Source organism: Oryctolagus cuniculus, chromosome 9 (assembly GCF_964237555.1).
Source record: "Oryctolagus cuniculus chromosome 9, mOryCun1.1, whole genome shotgun sequence".
NCBI classification, from domain to species: domain Eukaryota; kingdom Metazoa; phylum Chordata; class Mammalia; order Lagomorpha; family Leporidae; genus Oryctolagus; species Oryctolagus cuniculus.
This window is the reverse complement of record NC_091440.1, coordinates 110,519,965-110,541,437: the sequence shown is the minus strand read 5'-3', so window position 1 is coordinate 110,541,437 and position 21,473 is coordinate 110,519,965. Positions and strand designations below refer to the sequence as shown.

Here is a 21,473-nt window from a genome sequence, read left to right as displayed (position 1 = left end):
TGGCTTGGTTTTAGGATGAAGGCCAGAGAAGGAAAGAGAAGGAGATGTGCATTTGTAGGGAATGGTGTGTTCCCTGCACTCTGACAGATATAAAATAAGCCAGATGTTTTCTCCTCCTAACAAACCTCACGGGGTCATGGCCTCTTGTAAAAGACTAGAACAGTTGAGAAGGATCCATGTCATTGCTTGTCACTCCCTTTTCAATACAAAACTAGTGTTAGGGCAAAGTTCATCAACCAAACCTTTGTGGCACGTTAACGCCTGCAGTTTGTTAACGCACCTCCACCCTCAGCTCGTCTCGGCCACTCCCAGGTTTTTTCCTTACTTGGATGAAGTCCAGGCTCTTAGGGAGTAACTCCCCAACTTAGTTACCCATTTACAAATGTCATTCACGGGCCGGCGCTGTGGCGTAGCGGGTAAAGCTGGTGCCTACAGTCCCAGCATCCCATATGGGCACCAGTTCGAGTCCCGGCTGCTCCACTTCCAATCCAGCTCTCTGCTATGGCCTGGGAAAGCAGTAGAAGATGGTCCAACTCTTTGGGCCACTGCACCCATGTGGGAGACCAGGAAGAAACTCCTGGCTTTGGATCGGTGCAGCTCCGCGTGTTGCAGCCATCTGGGGAGTGAACCAGCAGATGGAAGACCTCTCTGTAACTCTGCCTTTCAAATAAATAAATCTTTTAAAAAATGTCATTCACTCTCTGTGGGGATTTCCTTTTCCCTTCACCAGAGAGCCCTGTGCTGTGCCCCACAGAGCTGTCTTGGATTGCCACTTACCACGTCCTTACTGGGATATTGTGAGCCAGTTCTGTCAAAGAAGCGACCAGGACTTGTCCACTCCCAGCACTAAACCTCGGTGAAACACGCACCTGGCTTTGCAGTCTCCTCCCTGTCTTGGGTTTCTGAACCCCATTCCAAAGTTGCCACTCCTCTGCCATCTGACAGCAGAACCCCAGGATGCCTGCCCCTCCTGGCTGTCTCGCTCTCTCTCCTTGAGTGGCTTCCAGACTTGGGGCAAAGGAGCATATCTTAGATTTAAGGAGGAGAAGGAGACACATGGGAGAGGTCATGTACAAACTCGGGGAATCGAACCTTGAACTTCGGCTCCAACATGAAGCCCAACAGGGGAGTCTTGGGGTCCACCACCACCTGTACTTCTGCTGCAGCGGTCAGAGCGGCCACCAAAGGGAAAGGCACTGGGTGTGGTGGTTCAGCCACTGCTTGGGACCCCTGCATCCCACATCAGAGTGCCTGGATGGGAATCCCAGCCCCTCTTCCTATCCCAGCTTCCTGCTAGCATGCACCTTGGTGGACAGCAGGTGACAGTTCAAGTGTGTGGGTCCCTGCTTCCCAGTTAGGACACCTGGATTGAGTTCCCAACTCCGGGTGTCGGCCTGGCCCAGTCCTGGTTGTTGTAGGCACTTGGGAAGTAAACCAGAAGATGAAAGATCTGACTCTCTCTGCCTTTCAAATAAAATGAAAATAAAAGATAAACGTTTTAAAAAAGAGTCACCACTGCACCTTTATTGAATATGCAGATGAATAACTTATTATACAACAAACACTGCCCCCTGTCGACAATGCCCGCTTACAGCGCACAGGCGGTGAGTACAGGGTGATCTATTTACAGAGGCTGGGGCGCAGGGGAGTGGAGCGCATCAGTGCCTGGAACTGCCAGCAACAGCAGCGTACAGATGCTCCCTCCGTGCTGGGGGGGTCCAGGAAACCAAGCACAGGGGGTGTGGAGGCCCCGGGGCTGACACCAAGCGCGGGGATGGTTCCAGAAGGTGCCCCGCCGAGTGCTCGGGGAGCTGTTGAGCCCTCTGAGAGGCAGCGCCACGGAGGTGAGTCCGCCCAGGGTGGCCTCAGCCCCTGCTCCTAGGCGAGGAGTCGGGGGAGAAGCAGGCCAGGGCGGCGGCTGCCAGGGGAGATCCAGGCGGGCAGGCCTTCGCTGGTTCTGCTGATTCCAGTTCTGCTCTGGGCCGAACGATTCCCACGGAAGCCGCCCCCGCAGCTGGACAGGCCAGTCCTGGGGGCCGAGGACCACGCCTCCGGTCACAGGGAAGGGACAGGACCAGCAGGCACCTAACCCGGGGCAGCCTGAGACTCGCGCTTGGAGAAAGAATCCTAAGTGTGGGAGGAAGGCTGCTGAGGCCTGGCGCTCCAGCGTGCAAGCAGAGTGGTTGAGGCGGGCGCCAGGCCGGCGGCTCCTGTTACGTCCGGTGCAGGTTTCCCGGGAGACTCGGCGTGGAGCCCGCGTCGCGGCGAACTCCCAGTGGGGTTGGCGGCCTAGCTGTGTTCACCCCGCTCTGGACAAGCAGGTTAGCTGCCCTCTTTCCTTCCTTCATAGCCGTTGTAAGGGCTGGCCCGGGCCTGGGCGCGAGGGATGGAGAAATCCTTCTGGGGAGGCTGATTCTGAAAAGGAGACGAGAACATCATGAAAGCCTCGCCTGTCCCGGCCTCTCTCGGACGTCCTGCCCGCTTCTCCACAGGCCTCCCCCAGGTCCTCCCTAACCCCGTGAGGCGACCTGGGGACGTCGGAATCCTGGCCAGTTCCTCAAGCACAGCCGGGCCCCCCACTCCACCCCACCCCACCCCACCCCAGACTGCGAATGCCACAGACCAACAGGAAGAAGACAGCAATTACCTGGAGCTGGAAATGGGTGGCGTAGGGGGCATAGAGAGTATCCCCTATCTCTCCAAGACCTGAAACAGAGCAAGGGGAGAAACTGAAGCACTGAGGCCCCCGCCTGCCGGCAGCCCGCCGCAGAACTTCTCAGAGTGTGCCCTCACGTCTGTTTCGGCGCAGACTGCCAGTCCTTGTAGGGAGACACAGCATGTGCTTGAGCCCCGGGCCAGGCACAGAATAAGCTCAGAATTGGTTGAATCAATGAAAAACTAACAGGAAGGGCTTTGGAAACCGCTTTCCAAGCTTACAGCAGGGGCCCCACCTCATCTCCGGAGCACTTCAAAAACACATTTGGAAAAGTCATTTAAAAGACAGGGTGTGTGGCACGGGCACGCGGGACACTGGTATCCCATTAGCAGACGGCCTGTGTTTGAGTCCTGGCTTCACTTCCCAGTTCTGGCTGCCTGCTAATTCGCACCCTGGGAGGCAGCAGTGGTGGCTCAAGTACCCGAGTCCCTGCCTCCCACGAGGGAGACCTGGATTGAGATCCCCAGCGGCTGGCTTTGGCCTCGCCCAGCCCTCTTCTGTTGCAAGCATTTAGGGAGAGAACCAGTGGATGGAAGCGCTGTCTGTCTGTCTCTCTTTCTCTGTCCCTCTGCCTTTCAATAAGTCAAATAAATAAATAACATTTTTAAAATGTCTTTTCAGGTGTAGATCTGGTGAGAGATGTGCTAGACGGGATCTCAGGGGGTATTTGCCCACCTTCTTAACTGTCTGATGAGGAAAAACTACATTTTATATAAATAAATCTATATGCTTATTATATATGTATCATTTTCTTTTAGAAAGGACAGAATTTACGAGAATTGGTTTCTGTGTCTTTTGGGAGAATCGGAGGTTTTACAGTTGAGAAGGACAACACGTAATCATCACAAACACAATTTAAAGCAATTCTTTTATCTCCCCGCCCCCCCAAAGTCACCTGCCCCGTTCACTCGATCAATACTTCCATGTGTAAGGCATTATGAGGAATGTAAGGATGAACCAGAACAATCGATCGCTGACCTCGGAGAATAAGGAAGCCATGACGGGGACACAGAGCACTACCGAAGGAGACGGACTCGGATGGGAACATTTCAGAGTTCTACAGATGCACAGAGCAGAGCGATCCCCAAGCCCGCAGAATGCATGACTCTGGACAAGGGCAGGCAGAGGGCAGGAGCAGCGGGACCTCTCCGAGGCGGAGGCAGGCGAGCGCAGGGATTTGCAAGCACTGGGAGGAGGCTCCTGTGGTGTGGAAGGCTCTGGGCTGCTGCGCTGGGTGGGGAGCGTGGCAAGGGAGCAGCAAAGCCCCTCAGGAAGAGGAAGCTCCTGAAGTGGGCAGCAGGAAGGACGAAATCGCCAGGGAACCGTGGGGAGTCCAGGAGGGAGGGGACAGAGTGCAGCCCTGGGAGCGGGGAGAAGGGGCTGGGCATAGAAGCCACCCTCTCACCCCCCTCCCAGGCTCCCGGGCACACAGGAGAGGCCACAGCTGCAGCGAGAAGCCCCAGGAGGCTCTGCATCCCAGGCTGGCCTCCGAGGGAAGACTTCTTTATCATGTGAGCCAAGACCTGGCCTTGGAGATCCCTCACTCCTGTTCAGAAACCATTTCCCCACCGATTAGACTCAAAGACGCAAAGACCCAGGTAAACTCTGGGGCTCCATGAATAGACCCCATGGGCAAAGGAAGTCACTGGGTGTCACTTTAGCCGCTTTCTCACAAGACCACCCGCAGGCTAAGCTGCCACCCGCAACGCTAGCATCCCATGTGAGCGCCCATTCCAGTCCTGGCTGTTCCACTTCTGATCCAGCTCCCTGCTAACGTGCCTGAGAGAGCAGGAGAAGATGGTCCAAGTCCTTGGGCCCCTGCACCTGGCCCCGGCCACTGCAGCCATGTGGGGAGTGAACCAGAGGATCAAAGCTCTCTCTCTCTCATTCTCTCTCTCTCTGTAACTCTGCCCCTCCACTATCTTTTTTTAAATAAATAACACTGGCCCCTCCCCTATCTTTTTTTAAATAAATTTTTATCTACTTTAGAGACAGACAGAATAAGAGAGACAGGGAGAGTCTGTGTGTGTGTGTGTGTGTGTGTGTGCCCATTTGTGGTTCACTCCCCAAATGCCCACAATAGCTAAGTCTGAGACAAGACTGAAGCCAGGAGCCAGAACTCAACCCGGGTCTCTCACGTGGGTGACAGAAACTCACTTGAGCCATCGGAATTGCCTTTCTGGGTCAGCAGTTAGCAGGAAGCTGGAGCCAGAGGTGGGCACCAAACCCAGGCACTCCAACGTGGGACGTGGGTATCCTAATTCGTATCTGCATAGCTACGCTGAAAGCCCATCCCTCCCCAACCTTTCCACAGGCTTCTCCCCACACCAGACCGTGTACCTTGAGTCATTTCGTCCTGAGAGAAGGCTCTGTTCTCCATACCGTAGCTCTGCTTCAAGTGTTGAGGTTTACAAAAGGCGTCCTCGATTGGATAATCCGTGGGGTTGCGCTGATTGGTGAGCAGCCAAAACTCAGGACCCACATAAACAAACAGGAAAACCCAGCCATTGGCCACCAAGGCGGTGCTGAGGATGGTGTCATCCCACGCGGGGCCCGGAGTAGGAATCAAGAGCAGGGTGATCCACGCCACCCAGATGGCAATGGACAGGAGTGTGGCGAGGTAGATGTGGGCCCCGTGTATCTTCCAGCCAGCGAAGGGCCCGCAGAAGGTGCAGGAGGACATGAGGAAGGTCAGCGCCATCAGCAGGAGGACATAGATGAGCAGCAGGACAAAGTCTTCATTGCGACGAGGAGCAGGGAGCTGGGAGAAGACATCGACGTTGGTCCTGTTCATGGTGAGGACGACGTACTCAATGGCGATGACGTCCTGCACCAGGCTGAAGCCCACAGCCAGGCCCAGGGTCACCAGCAGGGAGAGGGACTTCCTCCCACGGACAAGCTGCGTCAGGTTGAATGCGTGAACCAGGAGGCAAGAGAAGCAGACGGAGAAGAGGATGCCGAAGAGGAAGAAGCGCGTGGGCCCCGTGGCCCCGTCCAGCCTGATGATGAAGGCGAAGGTCAGGCCGAAGAGCCCTAGCACACCGATGAGGAAGAGGAACTGGGTCGGGAGCATCTTCCGCCTGTTGGAATCTTGCACCTTGCAGATGAGGATCAGGAGAGCAAACATGAAGACCACTGAGCCCACAGCCCCAATGGCAGCCAGCGCCTCCAGGATGATGCCCCAGGCCGCGTTAATGTCACAGAGCAGGTAGTACCTGGGGTCCAGGTCTGAGCGGCAACCCTTAGGGGCCATGGTCGACGTTCTGGTGCTGAATAAAAGCAGAGTTGGGAAGGGTGGTGAGTCTCTCAACACACTCAGACACGTACGGGACTAAAAAAAAGATTAGGGGGAACATTGCATGTGTTCAGCTAGGATGTTGTTGCCCTTGAACGTGCTACATTAGATGCAGCTAACTTTTCCCTGCCTCTCTGGCAAATCCTAAAGACTGATGAAGGCAAGGAACAGACCTCAATGCTTCTCTGCCCGATGTAACCATCTTCATCTTGACCTTGAAGCCAGGGAACCCAGCTCTCTGAAGGGATTTTTTTTTTTCCCCCAAAATTTTGAAACACAGATTACAAACAGCCTTCCAGGTTACTTTTCCTAACTTCCCTTGTGTTGTCTCAGGACTCAGCAAGCAGGGAGGTAGTCAGACTTGGAGTTAACACGTGGATCATAGTTTATCAGTCTCAAAGATTTCCCACCTTTGGCTGTGTTTCAGGTATTGTTTATAAGCATCCCATTCTCTCATGGATGAGGAGTTACCTAAACTGCAGATTTTTCTACAGAAGAACAAACATTGGGAGCAGGTGTTTGCCTGCATATCAGGGTCCTTGGGTTCACTACCTGCCTCCAGCTCCCTGCATGAGCAGACCCCCTAGGAGGAGTGATGGCCCAAGAAATTGGGTTCCTGCCACTCACATGGGAGACATGGATTGAGGTTCCAGCTCCCAGCTCCAGCCTCAGCCCAATCCTGACCATCGCAAGCATTTGGGGAGTAAACCAAATGAGATCTCTCTCTCTCTCTCTCTCACCCTTCCCTCATAAATGACCCTTTGTGGCTCTAATTGCACTCCCAGGAACATAGGAGCTCCCAGGTGATAGATAATCCACTTGTCCATTCAGAAGAATCAGGAGTCTACAGGATGCGCAGCAGCATACTTCCCGTATAAGTGTTCGTAATCACTCAGGCAAAGGGTTTCTAGCTCCACTTCCCCAACCTCCATGTGAGTTTTACACCCAGCTGTCTGCCTGACTCCCAGGAAATCTAAATCCTAAGGATTTGGGGCACAAGTGAGAAGACAAGTTGGGAAACTGGAAAAGAGAAAGGAGCTTCTATGTTTTCTCAAAACAGATAGCTCTGAAATTCCAAAGCCAATGTCAGGTAAGATCTGAAGTTCAGCATAGCTAAACACAACTCAGTCCTAACAGTTTCTCAATAAACCCTACATTTTACTGCTTATGACTGCTTCTGCTGCTTATGGCACTACTCCTTTTGTTTGATCATATGCTCTGTATGCATGGATTCTTGTTTTCTCTCTCTCTTTTTTTTTTTTTAACTTTTCTTTTCCCAAGAACATTGATCATCAAGGGTGGAAAGTTCTGAATGGACTTGAAAGGAGACCCCTGTGGGAAGGAGCCAGCATTCCGGCAAGGGGAGGGCTGCTGGAGCCCCCTCAGTCTCCACTGGTCCAAATGTGGAGACAGACGTGCTGCAAGGAATCTGAGTAAGGAGGGCTGGGGCCGGGAAGCAGGAAAAGGTACGAGGCCCCAGCTGACTCCTGCCTATTCTCTTACAGCAAAATAAACCCACAAATGCTAACGGATGAGATACCTTCAGCCACTCCTGAAAAGTAGCAACCACTGCAGGGTCCCGGGATTACCCAAAGGAAAAAAGAATTCTCTCCCTTTTCTTTCCATCCTGTCTCTTCAAATTGCAAGGCAGGCAGGGGCCAGCGCTGGGGCATAGCGGGTAAGGCCACCGCCTGCAGTGCCGGCATCCCATATGGGCGCCAGTTCGAGTCCTGGCTGCTCTTCTTCTGACCCAGCTCTCTGCTATGGCCTGGGAAAGTAGTGGAAGACGGCCCAAGTTCTTGGGCCGCTGCATCTGCATGGGAGACCCAGAAAACGCTCCTGGCTCCTGGCTTCAGATCGGCGCAGCTCCGGCCATTGCGGTCATCTGGGGAGTGAACCAGTGGATGGAAGATCTTTCTCTCTTTTTCTCTTTCTCTCTCTCTCTCTCTCTCCCTCCCCCCGCCCTTCAACTAAATAAATAAAAATTATTTTAAAGGATAATTTTAAAAGTATAGTTTATATCTATCTTCCTGATGTTGGTGAAAGTTGGCTGTCCACACTTCACTGCATATGTTATAGTCACTCACGCAACAAATATTTACTGAGCATGGCTGTATGCCAATCATGCGTCTAGGTACTGGATGGTACAGCAGGAAGCTGCCAGCACCGCCACAGCCTCCCTACACCCTCCCTCACTGTGGATCTGATGCCTGTGTACGCTACGCTGCTGGACAGCACACCACAGTTTTCCCTACCACAAGCAAAGAGAGGGTCACCTCCCCTGTCTGCAGGGTGGGGGCAGAACAAAAAACAGGAGGAAAAAGGCAGGCAGAGGACATTCAGAGAAAGCAGCTCCCGAAATGCAAGTACCCACAGCCTGATCAGCTGTGGTGACAATTGTCCACTCTCCAGTGGGGGACCGTGAGAAAGGGAGGTGGGGACGGCCCTGCCTTGGCTGTGCCACTGAGTGTGTAGGAGGAAGAACCTGTCCCGTTCTAAGGCGGCGAGAAGGGAAGGCACGCAGGCCCTGTGCACTGCCCGCCCGTCATCGCACCACAGTTATTTCACTTCTCCACGCCCTCTGAGATTAATCATCCGGGTGGTATCTGGCAGGAAATCTTGTACTCTCTCTCTCGCCCTCCCTGCCTCTCCCTGAAAATGGCTACTTCCACCGCTGTGGCTGACCAGTCAAGTTCTTGCTATAGAAAATTTTATAATGGAGGCCCATATAACCATCACTTGGTTTCAAAAATGTTACTATATGACCAATTTTGCTTCATCTAATTCCTCACTCCACTCATTAGGTTATTTTCAAGCAAATCTCAGACATCGCATACTTTTGTCCATAAATACTTTAGTTTGTCTCCTTTTTTAAAAATCAAAACTCAGGGCTGGCATCACGGCATAGCGTGTTAACCTGTCACCTGCAACATCGGCATCTTAGATGAGTGCCGGTGTGAGTTCTGACTGCTCCACTTCTAATCCAGTGCCCTGCTAATGTGCCTGGGAAAGCAGCAGAAGATGGCCCAAGTACTTGGCTGCTGCCACTCACATAGGAGATCTAGATGAAGTTCCAGGCTCCTAACTTAGGCCTGGCCCACCACTGGTTGTTGCGACCATTTGGGGAGTGAACCAGTGGATGAAGATCTCAATCTCTCCCTTTTACTATTCCTTTCAGATAAATAAATCTTTAAAAAAATCAAAAAATTTAACTACTCTTTAAAATTAATAATCCTTAAGTATCAAATATGCAGCTAAGGTATTTCCCAATTCTCTCCCAAGTGTCCTTTAAAAGACCTTCTTAGTAAATGTTTTTTTTATCTAGGTGACTGTCAGAATCATCATTCTAATTCAACTCCAATAATCTCTACTCTTCCTCCTCTTCTCCAGTCTGATAAGAATTGCTCAACACCAAGTAAAAAGTTACAAATTCTTTGAATTTACTCATAGAAAAATCAGTTCACCATAGTCATTAACAGGCAAGTCTGTATGGAAAAATGGTCCAGGAAGATGCCTGGAGGAGGGTGGGGTTCTGAGAAACCGCAATCACTTGAAGCTGCCTTAAACCCTTTTTAGGATAAGCCAGGCATTTTAAAAAAAAAAAGATAAAATAAGAAAAGAAAGAAAGAAAGAGAGAGAGAGAGAGAGAGAGAGAGAGAGAGAGAGAGAGAGAATTGAGGAGAAGGTGAGGGGAAGGAAGAAAAGGAGGCAGAGGAGAAAGGGAGGCAGGGAAGGAGGGAGTCACGTATTGGGTTCAATTCCAAACCGTCTGTTACTCCTCCCCTGTAGGACAAAGAGGTTTCCCAAGCCGCCATGCATGAGGTCAAGTCCCGTCATCTCCCAAACCTCTGTTGTCTCTTCCAGAAAATGAGGGGCTGGGCCCCACGCCCAGCTCTGCAGTTCATCCCTCTGGGAGCTCCGTGAACACAATGTCCAGATCTCTCTCCCTCGCCTTCCTGTCCCATTTCTTACCATTAAAAGACGAGGTGCCACTACCCCCTAAGCAGACCCCAAAGCAGAGCTGGAGGACAGGCTGAGGGGGCTGAGCACAGGTCAAGAGATGGGAAACCAGGGGATGCTCACTTGAGGGGCAGAGCTGCAGGGTACTGGGGCAGGACTGACCCTGGATGTGGCCTTGACTGACAGTGCTGACTGGCACACAAAGACACACGCCAACCTGTGGTCCGTCTCCTGGCGAATGGTTTCCAACCTGAGACTCCTCAGACCCCCAGAATGGTGCAGCAAATGTCCAAGTGCTTACACCCGGCCTGGAAGGCTGCCCATACTGGCTCTGTGTGGCCCTTCTCAGAGGGTCTGAGAATGCGCTACCCGGGGCCAGGACCTTGCTAGAACTGGGTCTGGTCTTCCTCTGAATGAGAGTTACCTTATTCTAGCATCTAAAAACAATGACAGGACCTGAATCCTCAGACTGACCTGGGAATGACACCGAACAAGTGACACAGTTACTGAAGCTGAGCCTTCACAACATGTCAGCCCTGCAAAATCATGATTTTCCAACATTTTAACTGTTTATTCTCCAATGGCTACATTCAATCAGTAGTAACAAAATAGTCATGACATAACCATGAATAAAAATGACAACTATTACCACATACTAAGGCAAGCACTCTGGCGGGGAGGTGGGGGTGAGGGTTAAAGATCTTTATTTGCATTCTCTCACCTACATGTGTTTATGTATATTATCTCATTTAATATTCCCACAGTCCATGTATAAGTGAAAAGACTCTTGGAGAGGTGAAAGAGACATATCCAATGTCACACAGGAAGAATATTCCCTTTCAGGTAGTCATAATCAGAACTCAGTCCTTCATTTCTAAGTCACTATCGTGAGCTGCCAAGCTTTTCTCCCTTCCTCAACCTCTGTCCATGGAATCCATCCTATCATTAAGCTCGGCTCACTGAGAGGTCTCCAAACCACCTGGAGTCAACCTTCCTGTCACTCGGCAAACATGGCAGTGGTGTCAGGTACCACACTCAGTGTACAAATCACATAGACCAAAACGTGTGCTGGTGCTCTTGGGAGGCCTAGCACAGCCGCCCTGACACGCAACAAGGGAGTCACAGTGTGCAGGAAACATGGAAGATACGTGGAACACAGTGGCCCTCTACGCGGCTTTGCTGAATCTAAGGGACCCAAGCACTGAGCCCTCCCGGAGGTTGACCTGAGCTTTATATTGTTTCATTTAATCCTCACAGCATCCCATGATTATACCCTTTTTACAGTTGAGGAAACTGAGGCACAGGGAAATGAAATGTCTTGCCTGAAATTATGTAACTCTTAAAAGCCAGACTCAGGGGCAGGCATCTTGCACAGCGGTTAAGACACCACACTGCTTGGGATGCCCACATCCCTTATGGGAATGCCTGGGTTCAAGCCCTGGCTCCACCCCCGACTCCAGCTTTCTAATAAATTAATAATAATGTTTTAAAAGGCCAGACCTCCAGCTTTAGCTGTGCAGTTGCAACTCCCTCTGCAGGTGGGCCCCCCACAGCCAATGCTCAGAAGGTTTCCCTGTAGGCACAGATCGGCCTAGAGGTGGCATCTGAAGCCTTCAGAGGGAATGAGATTGCACAGGAAGCCAAAGACAGAAGCATGGGAACACAGCGCCATCGGAGTGGGAGGCAGCAAAAGATATTCAGAAGAAATCATCAGGGTTTGTAAAAGAAATAAGCCTGGGCTGTTCCCCAGAGCAGCTAAGGACGCACAATGGACAAGGGAGTCCAGCGCTGCACAGGAGCAGACGGAGGAGCCTGGAAAGGGATCTTCCGATTGAGCTGTCAAAACAGCACATTAGGGGCAGAAATTTCCCATACCACCGTATCTGGGCTCTGGCTCCTGACTCTGGTTTCCAGTTAATGCAGACACTGGGAAGCGCCAGGTATGGCTCATATAATTAGGTTCCTGGCACCCACGTGGGAGACCCCAACTGAGTTCCAGGGTCCTCCAGCCTGGTTCAGTCTTGGCTTTTGTAGGTATTAGGGGGGTAAACCAGGAGTAAGAGCTTTCTCTCAAACAAACGATTTTTAAAAACACAAAAATAATTTTTGTTTACAAAGTGTATTAGTTACTCTTGTCTCTAACCACAGATGCAGCTTCAATTGGAGCACCAAGACTTTTCTCCAGCTGCTCCCCCTATTGCTCCCTCCCTCCCTCTCCACCTTGACAAGGCAAATCTTCCTGGCGCATTTTCTACCTGGGAGAGAACAGGGTTCACCCAGGCTCTTCTCACTCAAAGCCATGGTCTTTGCCTCAGCACAACCAGAAAGATTTTGCCCCTCCTATTCACTGTCTACTTAACCCACTTCAAAATGTGGCTCAAAACCTAACCTCCGTCATGAGTTTTTAAAATTAATACTAAAGGGAAGGTTTTGGCGCAGTGGTTGAGATGCCACTTAGGATTCCTACATCCTATAACAGAGTATCCGGTTTGAGCCCTGGCTCCAGTTCCCATCCAGCTTCTCTCTACTGCTCACCCTGGGGGGCATCAGATGATGGTTCAAGTGCTTAGGTCCCTGCCACCCATGTGAGAGTCATGGATTGAGTTCTGGGCTCGCTGCTTCAGCCTGGCTACTGCAGGCACTTGAGGAGTGAGCCGATGGATGAAGATCTCCCTCTCCCTCTCTCTCTCTCTCTGCCTTTCAAATAAAAATTGTTAAACTTAATTTAAAAATATTATTAATACCAGTTTCATCTCATTCTAAACTTACAGGTCTTTCAATAGCTTTCACAGTTAAGTATTTCTTGACCTTCAAGTGTTTCCTGGACGTACGGCATACATCGCCCATTAATAACAGCTCCTTAAGGAAACAGAGTAAGCCTTCTGTTTACTGGCCTTCTGCTTACGAGGTGCTCTGCCCTGTGGCTGCTGCGCAGATTTTTCAGACTTAGACTAACTGCTGGATAATTAGCCAAAGCTAGTTATTTATTAGCAAGTGTGAGTAATGGGGAGAGAAAAAACTTTTAAGATGAATACTGCTGATGCTAATCCTCGTAATTTTTGTCCAGGCTGGGTTCTCCTAAGGGAGGAGTCCCACAAGCATTTCTCAGCCCTCGATGAAGGATTCACTGTAACTGGAAAGTGTGCGCAGGGAATCTCTGACCCGTTCCTGCCACTGCCACCCTAGTTCTGATGATGTAAAAATGACACATCACAGCAACACCTTCTGAATAACATCTTAACAACATCACTAAATGGAGTTTGCATGCAGTGACTGGGAGAAAAGAAATCTTCGCAGCAGCTCAGGCAGACCAACGCGAGTGCCACAGCAAAGCTCCCAAGTGGACACTTTCTAAGTAGTTCTCCAGGAGTTCTCCATCTTCCTTTTCTTCTAAATAAACTATGTAGACTTTAGATTAACCTGAATATAGGATGACACGCTGGAAATCACTTTTTAAAATGAAACTTGAGATGTTGAGTTAAAGTTTCCAAGTCCGTTAGGCCCAGAACGCTAACAAATGGAAGTTTTATAAACCAGGAGAATCGAGTGAAGTCCGCTATGGGTCCATCTCAAAGCTCTCCGTTCTGTAAAGGTAACATATTCATGTGGGATACACCAAGTCCAGAGCCAGCCTTCTCACCTCTCCTTGCAGGCTGATGTCTCTAAGCCGTGAGAAGGGCACCTCCACCTCCTCAGTGAACCAGCCGATCTGAAAACACAGCCTACGCTGCGCTGCGTAAGGGGCAGAGGAAGAGACGAGTAGACCTATGACCCACAGTTAGGGGACAACAGCAAGTGACTGGGTCACAACATATGTAGATCGTAACTCTCCTCTCGAAAAGACTAAAAACTAGTACACCTGTAAGAACCTCACTGAAAACAAAGGGACTGGCAAGGTTAAAAGGCAAAAGGAAGGGAAAAATGAAAATAAATACAAAAGAAGGAATGCTAATAAACAATGTTTATTTAACAAGTGTGCCAGGTGCAAAGTTAAATAACTTGCTCAAGTAAAAGAAGCAAGCAGGAGTTGAGATTTAATCACACAAAGTTGTGATTAAGGCCAAAAAAAAAAAAAAAAAAAAAAACCAGCCTGCTTTACAATAATTAGGGATACTCCACACTGAAGATTAAAAATCATAAACTTTGATCCACCAACAATACAGCAACTAAAACATATAAAACAAAAACGACCACAGTTCAAGGAGAAATTAAAAGAAATACAATGGTTATGGAAGACTTTAATACTTCCTTATCAATTCTTGGCAGGTGAAATACACACAATGAACAATATGATAAATTTCCTAAATGTTCTATGGAAACTTTGATGGGAATATTCTTCATATCTCACTACATCTCCATTATTAATCATATAATTTACATCTTCTACATCAGCGATCAGGAGATATTTTCTATAAAGGGTCACTACATAGTTTAGACTTTGTGAGCCCATGGAACATTTACCAAAACTGAGCATATTTTAGAGTATAAAGAGAAAACTGAAGTTCCAAAAAAAAAGCACAAGAGTACATATTCTAACAAAAAAGCCATAAAAACGGAGAAAAATAGAAACAAACACAGTGCACCGCTCAGAAGGTCAAACACCCCTCAAGCAAAAATACTTTTTAGTTTACTGTTGACTATACCACATGCTTTCCTCAGGTCAATCTGTGCATTTTTAAACAGCAATGGACCCAGAATGAAAAGAATAAAATCAAAGTCGAAATTCTTCATCACATCCTGCTGTCCTTACATTGCCACTCAGGTGTGGAATATGAAAAAAAAAGCAGGGTCTATAGAGGACTCCCAAGGGAACAGGCGCGTGTATAGACAGAGGGATTGGCATCCTAACACAGGAAAGGAGCTCCCGGCTCCCTTAGACCGCTTCTAACTCACGGCACACGCCCTTGCCTGACCGGGGCTTCGTGGTCCTGCTAAGCTTGGAGGAGAAAACAAGGCGCCAGGACTTAGGGCTGAGAACCCTTTCCAGGAAACCACGCGGCCGTGCTCCTCTGCCCACTCTGTCTCCCAGGTAGCGCCTCGCCCCACCCTGCCTCTCCTGCCAGCCTTCCCCGTTCCCAGCGGCACACAAACCCTCGCGGGTCTCCAGCCCCGAAGTACCCGAAGTGGCTAAAGAATGCCCCAGAGCCCCTGGCAGAGGCTGTGTCAGCCCAGCCCCGCGACAGGTGTGGTCTTTGCTGGAGGCTCCGCGGCGGCGCAAAGCTGCGGAGAACGTTAAGTCCTCAGACCCTCTCGGGCCACCTGCTCGCCCTTCCCGGGGGGCGTCTAAGAGAGCAAGGCAAGCACAGTTTACGGAGCTCCCAAGCGCGGTCTGGTTGCTGGTGGAAGCGCTGAGCTGCTACCATGGGAGCAACTCAGGGGCCCCCGGAGGAGGGGCCGCAGCCGAGCGGACCCCCACCCACAGCCAGAAGAGGGGTTGGAGGCCAGGTGCACTTTTAGTTCCCGGTATTCAGCAGGGCACCCTGAGGGTGCCAGGACAAAATACTGGGAACTTTCCAGCGTCTGGGTGACGTAGCAGCTGTCACCATCTCCCTCCTCCGGCCGCTCACTTCACCTTTCTCCCCCTTTTTCTCTTCCCATTTACAATGATCCCCAAACCGCTCACCCCCTGCCTGGGTAGGATTCCACCTGCCCTCCTTCACGTCCGAGCAGAAACTGTTACCTTGACGCTCTTCTCTCTGACTTTATTTTAGCCTGGGAAGCCCAGAAAGGGCGCCAGGGGAATCTGGGAATCTGAGTTGACTTAAAGTAGAGGAATTCCTTTCTCGGACCGTTCCGCCCCTAGCCAGCCGCGTTCGGTCCTTCGGGGCCTCTCTGCTCCCCCACCCGCGCCGTCCCCGCGCCGCGCTCGCCGCGCTCCGGACTCCTGGTGCCGAACTCACCCTGGCGCCGGGCTTTGGTCGTGAACTTGACTAGGCGGCGAGCACTCGGGTCGCGCACGCTGGAGCAGTCTGCGGAGCAGCGATGCCGCCCTTGCCGCGCCCGGCGGTTATAAAGGCTGCTGCGGCCGGGGGCGGGAGCGCGCGCGCCAGGAGGCCGAGCGGACCGGCCGGGGGCGGGGGAGGGTCCCGAGCAGAGGACACGCCCACTCCGACTCCGCCAAGCTTCGCGCTGTTGTGGAAATAAAGTCCCAGGATCTCCTGACGTCAGAAGCAGGGTCATGCCCGACACCGGGTGCGGGGAGCACCCTGCTCGTCCGCTCCTGCGTGGCCTGGGGCGGCCCAGCCAGACATGGGGCTCGAAAGAAGGGTCGCGGGGACGCTCGCTCCGCGTCGGCGCCGCAGGCTTGTCCCCTCAGGGTGGAAGCCATCCCCTCCCTCTCCACCGGCTCTCCGGTCCCCCCAGGGCCAGCGCCAGCGCCGGCCAGAGAGAGGGGCCCAGCTCCCCCGTGAGTTCCCAGGGCCCGAGCCAGCCTTTCTCCAGCCTCCCGCCTTGCGGAGGTTTTCTCTTCATCACTCTCACCCCGCCCTGCGGGAGGGGAAGCCCGTCTGGAGAAGGAGGTGGCCGCCCTCTCCGGCCTCCCCAGCCTGGAAGGCAAGTGCCACCGGGTCCACAGTCAGCCCAGCGAGTGCCCTGGAAAGAACTGCGGCCAGACCCGCCCTAGCGCTGCCCTGGGCTGGAGAGATCCGTCTCCGCTTTCCTCACAGCCTCCCCTTGAAGCCCTGACGCCGCCGGCCGCGGGGAACCGGGGTGCCGGATAAAATCAAAAACCCAAGGAATTCGCCCCGCCCGCCGCTGCCCACCCTTCTGCATTAGCAAGCCGATCCCACTGAAACTTGGCTTTGTTTACTTGTTAAACAATCCTGGAGAGTCTGCCCCGAACTGTCAGGGCTCTCTGCCCCGGGGCTCCGCGGAAGGGAGACTCGGCTTTCAGGGTGGCTGCGGCTAGTGCACCTGCCGCTAACCAGAGGGGAAGGCCTAGGACTCCCAGCTCTCCTCACTTCTCCCCCACCCTAAGTCTCCTGTGCTTTTTCTGATGTGACTCTCAGGCCCCCTCCTTTGGCCCAGTGGTTTAACATGCTGATTGAGACACCTGCCTGAGAGGACCAGGGTTCCGATCCTGACTCCATTTCGACTCCTATCTTCCTGGTGATGCACATCTGAGAGACAGCACATGATAGCCCAGGTGCCTGGATCCCTGCCACCCACGTGGGGGACCTGAATGGAGTTGGAGGCTCCTGGTCCCTGGCTGTTGCAGGCATCTGGAAACTGAACCAGAGGTTCCTCTCTCTCTCTCTCTCTCTCTTTCTCTCTCTCTCTCTCTCTCTCCCTTTCCCTCTCCCCCTCCCTCCCTCCCTCTCAGCTTTCAGATATGCTCACATGGGATTCCAGCTCTGCAGCAGGAGGTTTAACTCAGTACCCACAGCACCAGCCCCCCCCCCTTCAGATTTCAGCTTCTTGCTAACGTGCATCCTGGGAGGCAGCAGGTGATGGCTGTAATATTTAGGTCCTTGACACCCAACTTGGGACACCCAGATTAAGCCCCGAGCTCATGGCTTCAGCCTGGCTGTCTTGGATATCGTGGGTATTTGGGAAGCGAGTTAGCAGATGGGACACTTTTCTCTGTCTCTCTGCCTTTCAAACAAATAAAAGTCAATAAATAGTTTATTTTTTAATCCAGCATGTATCTTATACCTACAGCAGCAGCCACATTACAAATGTTCTCAAGCAATGTGCAGCTAGTGGCTCCCTCGCTGGACAGAACAGGGCTACTCACGTCTGAGGGCTCTCTGAGTGCTGGCATGTTAGGATGCGAGTCACCACGTCTGGGGCGAGGCTCATGACATCAAGCAAAGGATGTCAAGTCTGAGGTCTGAGGTCACAGCTGAGAAAGTCGCACCCACCCTTCCAGGACAGGGAGCTTGGGAAAACCAAATAGGACTGTGGTGTCTTTGCAGTGGCTCCCGGCTCTCTCATGGTGCATCCGACACATCCAGAGAGGCATGTGAGAGAGCAGCTGGGAACAGAAGCTTGTTCTGAGTGCTGTCTTGGATCACTTTGCCATTGACTATGGATGTCCACCTATCTCTTATACCCTCCTTTAGACCTTGTTTTCTCCTTCCATCCCAGGCCAGCACAAATATGGGACCAACAAGGCACCTGAAGAACAAAATTCCAGGAGGCGCCACACAGCCTTAAGCTCTGGGCCCTGGAGCACCTCTTCTGGTCCCAGCCAGGATCTGAGTCCACAAAGAGCCCAGGCAGGGGAGGGACTGGGGTGGGTGCAACAGCCCAGTGATTTTGAAATGCCCCTGAGAGAGACAGTGAGAGGGGTGGGGTGGCCAACAGGTGGAGACATTTGTTCCCTGGTCTCCAGTCCTGCTACAGTGGGTTAGAGAGCAAGGTGGCGGGCCCTTGGAAATCAACAGGAGAAACAGCAGGGAGGGAGTCAGAGACCCCAGTCTCACCCCTTTGGGGGTTCCCTGGCTTATGTTTAAAATGTTAAATTTATTTTGTTTTTTTTTATTATTATTATTTATTTATTTGAATGGTGAGAGAGAGAGAGAGAATATGAATCTTCTATCTCTGCCAGTTCACTACCCAATGTCTGCAACAGCAAGGGATGGACCAGGTCAAAGCAAGGAGTTGGAAACTCAACCCTCATCTTCTATGTGAGTGGCAAAGACCCCAAGTATTTGAGCTGTCACCTGCTGCCTCCCAGAGTGTGCACCAGCAGGAAGCTGGAATTGGAAGCTGAACTGGGACTCAAACCCAGGCACTTAGAATGCTTCATTACTGTCCATCTGTCTGCCAGATGCTGCTCCTTAGAGGCAGCTTCGATTCCCCAGCATAATCACCTAGGGGAAAGATCATCCACAGCTGCTAATGGCTGAACAAACAGGAAAATTCCCAGCAGAGGATGGAGACCGACCAGGATATTTTCCCTGCTCTTATATTCCCCACAACGCTTGATGCACAGGGCGGGTCTGCCTCCTCGGATCATGACTCTGTTGGAACTGCAAGTATCTTGCCAGGTTCCTAACAGTGGCTCTTCTAGTCGGTCCCTAAATACTACAGGAAGCATTAGAGAGCCAGCTACGCATCAGGCATTGCAGGGACTGTAACAGAAGCAAGACACAGACCCTGCTTGGTCTCTGTCCCCTGATGGGAATTTCCCTGTTTGTTCAGTCATCAGCAGCCGTGGAGAATCTCCTAAGGAACCCAAGCTGCCCCTAAGGAGCAGGGTCTGGCAGACAGCTGGGCAGCAATGAAGCAAAAGCAATGCATGTGCTAGAGGTCACACCAGAGGATCACACAGGATGATGGTCGCACAAGAAAGGCCACCGGCAGCACTCCATGCAAAATTCAGGCTAGATCCCACCAAGGAGGAGGTGGAGAGTTTTTCAGATGAAGAAGGGAAGTGGGATGAGGCATAGGGAAGGCATTTCAGGCAGAGAGGGCAGAACCTGCAAAAGTGCTGAGGCATGGGCCCCTCGTGAAGCCCTGCCCACTCAGAAAGTGTGAGCACAAAGTGTGGGCCATGAGAAACAGAGCTGAACGAGCAGACAGAGGCCAGCCTGAGTCTGCAGTCCCCAAGAGCATGAAGCAGGGGACCATCCCGATGAGATGTAGGGGATGAAAGAGCCACTCTGGTGGCCCTAAAACCAGTAGCTGGTGTCTTGATACGAAGAGGACACAGACATATACAAACACAGCAGAGACAGACAGAAAGAAGAGAGCCACAGGGAATCAGAAGCAAGGATCAGATGCATAGACCAAGGTCCACCAAGGACTGATGCAGCCCCCAGAGGTGGGGACATGGGCAGGGGGTGGTTCCCTTCTGTGAGAGAATGATTTCTGTTGTTTCAACCCAGTTTACTGCACTTTGTTAGGCAGCCTTCCCAAACCTCTGAAATGTGGACCGTGTTTGCCTGCAGGTCACAAGTGCAAGAGAGCCCTCTGAACACGGCAGGAGTCCCCAGCACTTCACCTGCAGGTGGCCCCCACCGCACCGCCAGGTGGAAGGGAGAGGAGAGGCAAGGCGTGGACGGCGGCGTCAAGTGAGAGCTGACACTTGAAGCTGGGGAATGCAGCCTGCAGGGCACCTGCGCCTGCGATCAGCACACTGGCCAGCCACCAGCTCTGCCCTCTTGTGCCACTCCTTATAGGACTATTTTAGAAATGCCACGGTCACAGCTCACTCCCCCCCCCCCCCCCGCCCCTGTACTGGGGCTGACTCTAAGATTGCGTTCACAGCTGGGGTCTGCAAGGTGAGGCAAGTTATGAACCAGAGCCTCTGTGCCAAAACCAGTTACCCTCCCTGTGACCCAGGGCTGGGTTGCAGCACCCACCAAGTGCCCAGACTGGTTCCGTGACATGAAACCCAATGCACCTGCTAGATTCTCCTCTTCCCGCTCCTCAGGACAAAACAAGGCACCAGTGGCTCTGCCTGGACTTCTCCCTCCCTCTGAAGCTGTACTCAGCTCAGGGAGGGAAGCCAGAAGCCAGAGAGGCTACAGGGAGCCCAGGACCCTTGTCATCCCAGATCCATTCTTGGGCAGGCCCTATAAGCCAGTCTGTTCTCCTTTCCTGCTGCTTAAAGTCTTTTTGCCTGCCTCGGGTAAGATGACCACATCCTACACTGGAGTGCCTGAGTTTCATAGCCAGCAACTGATTCCTGCTTCCTGCTTCCTGCCAACGTAGACCCTGGGAAGCAACAGTGACGGCTCAAGTGATTGCCCTGCCACTCATGCGAGAGACCTGAATTGAAGCTCCAGGCTTCAGCCCCAGTCATTACAGAAAACTGCAGTCTCTCCATCTGTCTGTCTGTCTCTTTCTCTATGCCTCTCAATTAAAGATAAGAGCCTTTGGCCTGACCTAGAGGCAGTATATTGGAACGAACTTGAGCCTCAGAATTATGAAAAACTGGCCTGAGTCCCACCCAACAGCTCCAGGATCTACTTCCTCTTCTACAAAGCGGGACTTCACAATACTCAGTTCACAGGGCTGTGGGAGCATCAAGTGCAAATACGTCTAGCACGGAGGACTCTGCAGTGATGTTCACTGGCTCACTCCTGAGTGTGTGGCCCTAGAGGCAAGTAGCAGCCTCTTGAGCCTGCACATAAAAGACAAACTGTGCAGCTGACAAAATCATCTTCCAGCATCTCACCTTCGTCAGCCTCTCCCTCACTCTTGTCACCCAAACACCCCTGTGTTTTCCTATGTTGTTCAGGGGCACAGAGCGGTTCAAGCCGCTGCCTGCAATGCCAGCATCCCATATGGACACTGGTTCAAGTCCCGGCTGATCCACTTCCGGCTCTTTGCTAATGACCTGGGAAAGCAGCAAAGATGGTCCAGGTGCTTGGGCCCCTGCCACCCACATGGGAGTCCCAGATGAAGCTCCTGGCCCCTGGCTTCTGGCTCCTGGCTTTGGCCTGGCCCATTTGGGAAGTGAACCAGTGGATGGAAGATCTTTCTCTCTCTGTAACTCTGCCTTTCAGAGGAATAAATAAATCCTTATTTAAAAAATTAATCATTAAGAGT

General features: G+C 52.0%; 1 protein-coding gene across 2 annotated transcripts; it reads right to left on the bottom strand.

The window, feature by feature from the left end:
* Window positions 1–1,496: 1,496 nt before the first annotated feature.
* GPRC5A (G protein-coupled receptor class C group 5 member A) lies at window positions 1,497–16,445 on the bottom strand. Of its 2 annotated transcripts, none has more exons than XM_002712648.5 (4): window positions 15,872–16,445; window positions 5,057–5,985; window positions 2,648–2,706; window positions 1,497–2,415 (listed from the first exon to the last, which is right to left on the bottom strand). In XM_002712648.5, the coding sequence occupies exons 2-4, from the start codon at window positions 5,967–5,969 to the stop codon at window positions 2,323–2,325; spliced, it is 1,065 nt and encodes a 354-aa protein (XP_002712694.1). In that variant the 5' UTR covers window positions 5,970–5,985; window positions 15,872–16,445; the 3' UTR covers window positions 1,497–2,322. The 2 variants fall into 2 exon arrangements, with proteins under 2 accessions (XP_002712694.1, XP_051706232.1); XM_051850272.2 differs by having other exon boundaries at window positions 5,057–6,047; window positions 15,872–15,993.
* Between the last annotated feature and the right edge of the window lie 5,028 nt (window positions 16,446–21,473).